Source organism: Lolium rigidum, chromosome 1, assembly GCF_022539505.1.
Source record: "Lolium rigidum isolate FL_2022 chromosome 1, APGP_CSIRO_Lrig_0.1, whole genome shotgun sequence".
Lineage (NCBI taxonomy): Eukaryota > Viridiplantae > Streptophyta > Magnoliopsida > Poales > Poaceae > Lolium > Lolium rigidum.
Genome location: NC_061508.1, coordinates 53,734,027 through 53,742,804, shown reverse-complemented (window position 1 = coordinate 53,742,804; position 8,778 = coordinate 53,734,027). Strand labels below are relative to the sequence as shown.

The window sequence follows — 8,778 nt, the reverse complement described above, 5'->3', positions numbered from 1 at the left end:
ATCTGGCATGAGCGATCATTTACCTCTCCATGTTTTATTTATTATCCGAGATCGTAAATTGGTGACAACTACACCATACTTCTCACACTTGTGTACTGTGTGACTAGGATACGATACACATTTTTCATATGTTTCAGTCTACTCAGCGCAGCTGGTATGTACCATGTGTGCTGAATAATCATATTGTGCAGCTTTTCTGGTTACATGCAGAGACACTAACCTTGATGGGATTTTCGCAGTGTTCTGCACTAATGACAGGGGCTCTTACCTTCTTATCCACTTATAAGACTACCCCTACATTTCTGAAGATGTTTACCTATCCAAAGTGGGCACTAGAGGGTTTCATAATTGTAAATGCAAAAAAGTTAATTTCTTTATTTCTCATGAACATATGTTGTTGTTGTTAATTTGTTCACACAGATGTGAGATTATCACATGCATTATAGTTATGTTTTTATACTTCCATTCATTCTAATTGCCCGCTCTCTTGTCGCCGCAAGTATCTTGGAGTTTGGCTAATAACTCACTACGGCTTCTGGTCCTTCTTGTTAATCTCATTATCATGCACATCAATATTTAGTGAGGACTACAACGAACTGTGAGGTAAGGAGATGAATTTGGCATGGCGTGTTTATAAGTATACAAACAGCTACAAATGTTTGGATGGGTGGATCCTTTCTTGTTATTAACGATAAGGCAGCTAGATGGGTGCATGATGATTGTCGCGGAGAAAGAAAGCGTGAGAGACAAACAAAGTAGACAGAGGAATGGTTCTGAGCCAAAGGAGGGCATACCTTCGGCACCATCATCCGAGTTCGGTTGTTGTACTTCTATTTAGAATTTTCCAACCTTTGAAATTGTTGTACAACTTTCTTAGCTTACTGTTCGAAATGATTTATTTGCTAGGTTTTTTTTGCACCGTATGGAGCATGTCATATGAGGCCCATTGATTTGTAGAGCATTACATCTACTTATCTAACTATCTCATACCACATTACCCTTGCAGCATCACGGTAGAGCAGCCAGTTATACTTGCGTTGGTTTGTGCATATTATTGTTGTTGGACATTCATGATTGCAAAGTAAACAATTATTTGATAAGGTCGTCCATATAATTGTTTTCCATAGTTTTTGGTCCATTTGATGTGGGTTTGACATGGCATGGATTTTATGTGCAAGTCACATCAAAATAGGAAGAGAAGAACAAAAAAACTCAAAAATCTACCAAAAAGTGGGTTTGAGAAGAACATCAAAGTTCTCACTTATATCATCTACATAAAATCTCAAAAAACAATCAAGAGAATAAGAATAAAAACCAAAATTAATGGAAATGCAAAGGTATACATTTTACTTTATTTCACTTAGGAACCAACAATAAACATCGAATACAATGTGAAATAGAAGTGATGAAGAAGATGAAGATCATGCCCCGATAATTTGAGTAACCAAACAACAATGTCCTCCACTCTACCAGAATTTTCACATGGATATGTTCCCCCGTGCAACAATGAATTTTTGTTGATGGGCCATGGCAACGCATGGGCATTCAACTAGTAATAAAGCAAAATTTCAGTTCGAAATATGTTACATTTTAGTCAGTGCAAAAATAACAAATATGGACATCTTAAGAAAACAATACAAACTTTGAAACCTCCAAAACTCGTCGGATTTTGTCATTTTTGTGTGGCAAAAAAAAAAACGGTATTTTAATTTGAGATTTTGTTGGTAGAATACATCTTATCAACATCTTGATTTTATTTAAAAAAAATTATTGGGACTTTAAGATGTCATTTTCCACTTTTTGAGAAAAATGGCCATGAAGCCCGAGTTACATTTGTGGTTTCTCTTTACACTTTCAGTTTTTTTAAAAAATATGTCAATTTGTAAAATGTAAATGATACTTGATTTTTGCTACGCTGGTCCTTTTTTATGATGAGTTGTGCCGATATCGAACCCTCGACTGGGGGCACGGGCCACCATGCGGTTGTCGCCGTCCTATCTCCGCCTTGATGTGGCAAGGTCCCCGCATGTTGATGTTCATTGCCAATGACTAACTGGCTCCACCTCGAGTTGTCTTCATCGACATATCATGTCAACTCTTACTCGCAAGCTTTCGCATCCACGAACACACGAGAAGGTCAGGTGGTCAGACTACCAGCCTAACAAGAACAATGTCCACTTCATCAAACCGGTAGAAGATGGTGGTGGCTATGCCAACTCTCACACATGTTATCACCTTCGGAAGGCCGACATCGGTGGTGCAACCGTGTTAGGGGAAACACGTCACATATTCATATTTTCTATCCCGTAGCAACGCACGGGTAACTTTCCTATCATGACTGACGACGGAACACACGGACGAAACCACGGAAACGGTTCTCCCTTTATTATTAGGTATAGATTTATATTTTATATTACTAAAAAAATCCTTGTGCTTGACAACCACACTGTGAAGTTGGGGACACAAGACAAAAACTTTGCTTTTCAGGTTGCTAGAAGAGGAAATGGAGAAATAAAATCTTTGCCAATTCCACGAGAGTTTGATATAAACTCTCGAGTCACCCTTACAGGAAAAAAACGCTTGCTACAACACTCTGGGTACTAACGAGTTGGTACATATAGAGTTGTTGCCATCAGTGTATTGCATATATTCGGGGCTGCCCACGAGATCCACTTGTAAAATCGCCATTTCACTTGGAGTAATGAGAAGGCAAGCCCACCGCTTTGCAAACTCAATGCTTTCTTTTGCAACTCCATATCTTTTTCATTGCTACCCAAATTAATGCCAAAATTATTCAAGTGCTTCTTAATCCCTTTCCGTCGCTCCTCTAGGTCTATCGACTCACTTCTACCATGTACCTAATTATGTGTGTACGCATATTTTAGATAAAAAGCTCGAGATGTCCAACTTTAAATTAACAAAGCCCTCAACTGACCAAAAGTATTCAAATTCACGTACCAGCTTACCAATGAAACACACACAAGGGAGAAAAAAAAAAGCAACACCAAATCAAAAAGGATACAACACTAAACATTAACAGAAAAAGAAAACACCCCTGCAAAAAAAAACAGAAAAATAAAATATATCGTCCTAGGCTTCAGAGCTTCATCCTCTGACAGTTGATGAACATTGGCGTTGCCGGATCAAGCCACAACCTCCACCGGGATCATCATGGCGTTGTATATTTAGGGTGTGTTTGGTAGCCCGGGGCTACTCAGAATCTCTCCTCCCAACCGAGATTTTAAGGGAAGACAGTGTTTGTTAGACCGGTTCTTCTCATCTGAGCACTGCCGAAGGATACGGAAAACGTCTGAGAGCCGGGTTGAGGAGCGAAGCTCAAATCGAGCTTCACAACAGACCCAGGCTCTCCTCATCCCGCAAAACACTGTGCAGACCCAGCGCCACCCCTAGACCCCCACCCCCACCTTTTCTTCCTCTCATTTTCCCCCATCTCCTCTCCCACGAGTGCCTCCACGCAGAGCTCCGCCGCGCCAAGGCCATGGACGAGCTCCGCCGCGCCCAGGCCACGCCGCTGTCGGCCGCGCCCTCCGCTGCACGCCGGCCGCCGCCCTCCGCTGCACGCCGGCCGCCCGCCACCACCCAGCGCCGTCCGCCCAGCACGTCCATGTCGTGCCCTCGCAGACCTCGCGTTCCGGCCGCCGCCCGCCGCCGCCCGCCACCGCCCAGCATCGCCCGCCGCCGCACAGCGCCGCCCTCCGCCGCGCAGCGCTGCCTGCCGCCGCCCATGGCCGCCCAACGCCGGCCAGCGCGCCGCCCAGCTCATCAATGGCGTGAGATGCAATCTTGAGGGCCGGATTGCTTTTCTATCTGTTTGTTCTAGGGCCTTTTTGCTAAAAAATTGGGCCATTTTGTAAAACTGCTGTGAGCCATGCTCTCCTCATCATAAGTTGTAGCAAACACCATCTCATGTGAGCATAGCTCAACACATACCGGGTTGCCAAACATGTGATAAGTCTCACCTCAACATAGCTAAGGGGAGCATGTATGATAAGAGATAGAGATTCTGAGTAGCCCCGGGCTACCAAACACACCCTTAGCTTGCCTGGTACTACTATTACGTAACGGGATACGTACTCAGGTTTCGCGAGTGACTTCTCAAAAGAAAAACATGTGGCAGGGTACATTACATGGGCTTTAATTGACCGAATGGGCTTCACGCACACACACGCGTTACGAAGCGGCTGACGGGCGGAGCCGAGCGACCGAGACAAAGGTGGAGCAGCGCCGCCGGCAGCAACCGAGGACATCACCCAACCGGTGGTCACCGAAGATTGGTGGTCAGGCAACCCCTCCTTCCTTCCTCACCTTCTTGATCTCCATGTAATTTTGTTCTCTCGCTGAAAACCCTAGCTGGATTTCTCCTCACCATTAAACCCTAACCAAGTTTAGTTGCTGCAGAAAGCAGAATTTGACGGAGATAGAAGAAGATAGATAATGGAAGCTGCTCAGATTCCCCAACTGTAAGACCATCGGGTTTCCTTTTCACTTTCATTGATCATATGTTGGTTGTCTGCTGGATTCTTGTGCATCACACGTTGATCCGAAGAAACCAGCCTTTTTGGTTGCGTATTTGTTTTTTCATATTTTTACAACATACATCAGCACAAGAAATCAGCCGATTGATTACCATATTTGTTGCAGGGTCGCTTCAGTTTTCCCCACTGTGGATGCCAAGAAGCTGCGGCATTCTGCGACGCCGACGGACCCCGTCTCCAAGGTGCTTGATGACGACGACCTCCTCATGGAGATCATGGTCCTCCTTGGCTTCCCCACATGCCTTGTCCGTGTGGCCCTTGTCTGCACGCGCTGGTTCTACCACGCCTCTGACCCCGCCTTCCTCTGTCGGTTCCGCAAGCTCCACCCGCCTTGCCTCCTTGGCTTCTACGTCGATACCTGGACCACGAAAGCCCCACACTTTGTGCCGATGGTGCCGCACCCCCCAGAGCTCGAGTCAGTCTTCCGTCATGCAAGATTTGTACTAGAGGGCTCTGTCGTGGATATCCGGAACGGCATTGTCCTTGTCGGATCATCACAATCTGGAGCTAACTACTACCCATTGTGCCCCGAGAGAGGAATGTCTAGCCTCCCGCGGTTCCGAGGACACCATGCCCCGGAAGGCAATGTGGACATGGTGGGAAAACTCGTCCTCGGAGAAGGTGTTGGCCTCTCCTACTGTTATGTTGCGGTCAAGTATACCGAGGAAAGAATGAAATCTATTGTGCACGTGTACGCATTACAAGATGGTGTCTGGTGCATGCATACCTCGGCCGTGACAGATCTCGCTTGTGAGCCATCACGTAGACCTTTGCTCGTTGGTAATAAAATATATATATTGGCCTTGTCGAGCGACATTCTTGTCTTGGATTTGGCGACATTAAGGTTCTCCACATTTAATCGCCCACAAGGGTTGATTGTTAGTGGCAAACGCAGAAGACCATTGTTGTCACGGGCTGATGATCATTTGGGTGTATATCTCATCAATTTGAATGAGTTTCAGCTATGCATCTGGCTCTACAAAGGGGACAAATGTTTGCTGGTGGATATTGTTTTTTTGCGTGAGATTCTTGCTGATTTGAGGATGTCAGATGACACGCTTAAGGATGAGCATATTGCTAGTCTGCGACTAAGCCAGGTGGGAGACAATGCTGAGTTTGCTTTATTAAAGATCGGTCGATCCGTACTCCATCTAGATATCAAGTGCAGGACGTTGCGTAAAGTATATGCTATGACAAGTGATGATTGTAGTTTCAATCGTTTACATCCTTTAACGATGATATGGCCTCCCAAATTTCCGGTGATCAGGGCTGATACTGCAAGGTTTGTCTTTTGGCCCTGGGTGTTTGATACCATAATTTGTTTTTTGTGTGGTCGTACTAGAGGTTCTTTATTTGAATTAGTGGAGAAAGACTCAGTTGTGCCAACACTCTCAGTGTTTCAGTTAATTATGAGTATTACAATTTACACTGCCATGCCTATGCATGTTTTCTGATTTAGATATATGACACTAAACGTTTTGTACTTACATATGAGAAACAAATAAAGTGTGTAATCTAATCCTACCAACAACATATAGGGTACTTGGGTGATGTTCATTGTACCCTCTTTTGTGACTAATTTGTAAGTTTTAATGCATGGATAAATCTGTTCAAGATATGAATTCATTTAATATAGTGCAGATGGAAGATTTCTTATCATTTTGACTTTTGTTTGTTACCTAATAATTAACTATCATTGTACATCTAGTTGTTCTATAATTTGTCTAGATCTTATCATAATTTAACCATATTCTTATTCTAATGTAAAATCGTTTGTCCTGAAACAGAGATGCCACATAAAGATGAGGAAGGTCTTTTTTTTCGAAGCAAAAAATAGCTTAGAGATGCAAGTTCAGCAACATTTGCTAGCCGTGTTTAGAGTCAATGATTTTTATATTAGGTCGGTATTCCATCTGTTCCATATTTTTTGTCGAATATTTGGATGTACCTAGACATGCATAGATATATCCATATCTATGACACCAATTATGGAACGGAGAGACTACTGGATTAGGATGTTATATGCGACTGGATCAAGTGCTTCTATATATGCTCGGGAATCTTTACTGTTTGCGAGAATTCTTGTATGCTTACGATCTGGAAATACCTGCTACCAGCCGCAGCCCATCAGTGTTGCAACAGGCCACTGTCCTCCTACAAGTTCTGTTGTAGCTAGCAGTGACCAGCTATAGCAAATGGGCTCTAAATTTGAGGGCATCACGTATCAAGTGCTGAATTGAATTGCACGGTTCAAAGAAAAAACAATTCTGGGACACACACAGATATTTTTTCTTGTGTCTGCTGATAGATTCATGAAGCATGAATATTTATTATGCAGAATAAAGTCTTACTAGTAATTGTTTTGTTGTCTTTGTCAGTTAAATTTGCATAAGAGCAAGTACAATAGAGTCTAGTCAGCTGACTATAAGACATTAAATAATATATTTTAGATGAGTTGGAAGAGAGATAAGAGGAGAGAGAAGGGAGGTGGGCTACTATGCAATAGCCAGCTCTTGCACGTGCTCCTAGGCATTTTGTGAGAGTGAAATGTGGGCCCTATGTTAGTAAAGTACTTCATTCTTATAGCCAACTATTGTATATGTTAGCTATATGGTGACTACAAATGACATGTCATCTTTTTATAGCCATCAGTTGGCTACACTATTGGAATTGCTTTAAGAGCAAGTACAATAAGGCTGACTCAGCAGGCTATAAGAATTAAAATAGTGTTGTTTGCTTAGGTGGATGAGAGAGAAGTGGAGAGAGAAAAGAGGTGGTCTCTCATGCAAGAGTCAGCTCTTGCACGTGCTCCTAGGCACTTTGTGAGTATATGTGGTGGGTCTTTTACACATAAAGTTATCAATCCTTAAAGCAAACTATTGTACAAGTTAGCTATAAGCTGACTATAGCTAGCCTTATAGCCAGTACCCGGCTGCACTACTGGAATTGCTCTAACTTCTTCTCAACATATTTAATACTCCTACATGCTAACCAAATCAGACTAGCCCCAATGAAAGTATCATAAGTAGTATCATGCATGCCATGTTGGCAAAAATCTGATGTGCCGCACCAATTAATGAGGTGAGAGATGAGAGTAGTATTATAATATGATACCGTATCATAACACGTAAAACTAGAAAATTTAATAGCAAACACATAATGTACACAAATTTGCATTGAGATTCTACAAAACATTAAGACTAGTCATAGTGGGGATTAACATATAGTAGTGTCATGCATATGACATTACTCTATGTTATTACCTTCATAATGCATAGTAACTTATATTTAGTATCATGCATGAGTGTATTAATTAACTTGTAGGCTTATTCTATCTTGAAAAGTGTGATGTTAGGGCATGTACAATGGTACTTTCTTTATCACACCACATTAGCTAGAGAAGGCATTAGATATAAGTCATACATTACTTTATCTCTTACAGCCATCTCTAGCAGTTAATATGAATAATTAAATTTTGGTAGAAAATTTGTTGCTAAGGGAAGACATATGTGACATAATGGAGAAAATAGTCTTCCCTTATTTTCTAAGAGGTGATCTCGGCTTAAGACTTATATTTTAATTGAGTAACAAAATGTAAAATGCTACAATAAATGCAACATCATGTTAGCTTCGTCTATCATGTTGTCTAATAAGTGGTTGGTGTTGGAGATATACCCAAGAGGCAATAATAAAATGGTTATTATAATATATCTTTGTGTTTATGATAAATGTTTGCATACCATGCTGTAATTGTATTAACCGAAACATTGATACATGTGTGTTATGTAAACAACAAGGAGTCCCTAGTAAGCCTCTTGTATAACTAGCTTGTTGATTAATAGATGATCATGGTTTCGTGATCATGAACATTGGATGTTATTAATAATAAGGTTATGTAATTAGGTGAATGATATAATGGACACACACCCAAATAAGCGTAGCATAAGATCACGTCATTAAGTTCAGTTTGCTATAAGCTTTCGATACATAGTTACCTAGTCCTTCGACCATGAGATCATGTAAATCACTTATACCGGAAGGGTACTTTGATTACAACAAACGCCACTGCGTAAATGGGTGGTTATAAAGGTGGGATTAAGTATTCGGAAAGTATGAGTTGAGGCATATGGATCAAGAGTGGGTTTTGTCCATCCCGATGACGGATAGATATACTCTGGACCCTCTCGGTGGAATGTCGTCTGATTAGCTTGCAAGCATATGA

General features: G+C 41.9%; 1 protein-coding gene across 1 annotated transcript; it reads left to right on the top strand.

Moving 5' to 3' along the window:
- The first annotated feature begins 3,499 nt into the window (after positions 1-3,499).
- LOC124707956 lies at positions 3,500-6,728 on the top strand. The gene is made up of 3 exons (XM_047239650.1): positions 3,500-3,762; positions 4,663-5,838; positions 6,674-6,728. Exons 1-3 carry the CDS (start codon positions 3,500-3,502, stop codon positions 6,726-6,728), a joined length of 1,494 nt encoding a protein of 497 aa, XP_047095606.1.
- Positions 6,729-8,778: the final 2,050 nt, after the last annotated feature.

What these genes read in the sequence shown, in the direction of transcription:
- LOC124707956 (XM_047239650.1), top strand. Translation starts at nt 3,500, where the DNA reads ATGGACGAGCTCCGCCGCGCCCAGGCCACGCCGCTGTCGGCCGCGCCC. An exon ending in CCCATGGCCGCCCAACGCCG is followed by an intron (nt 3,763 to 4,662) that starts GCCAGCGCGCCG and finishes TATTTGTTGCAG; the next exon opens with GGTCGCTTCAGTTTTCCCCA. An exon ending in ATCAGGGCTGATACTGCAAG is followed by an intron (nt 5,839 to 6,673) that starts GTTTGTCTTTTG and finishes ACCTGCTACCAG; the next exon opens with CCGCAGCCCATCAGTGTTGC.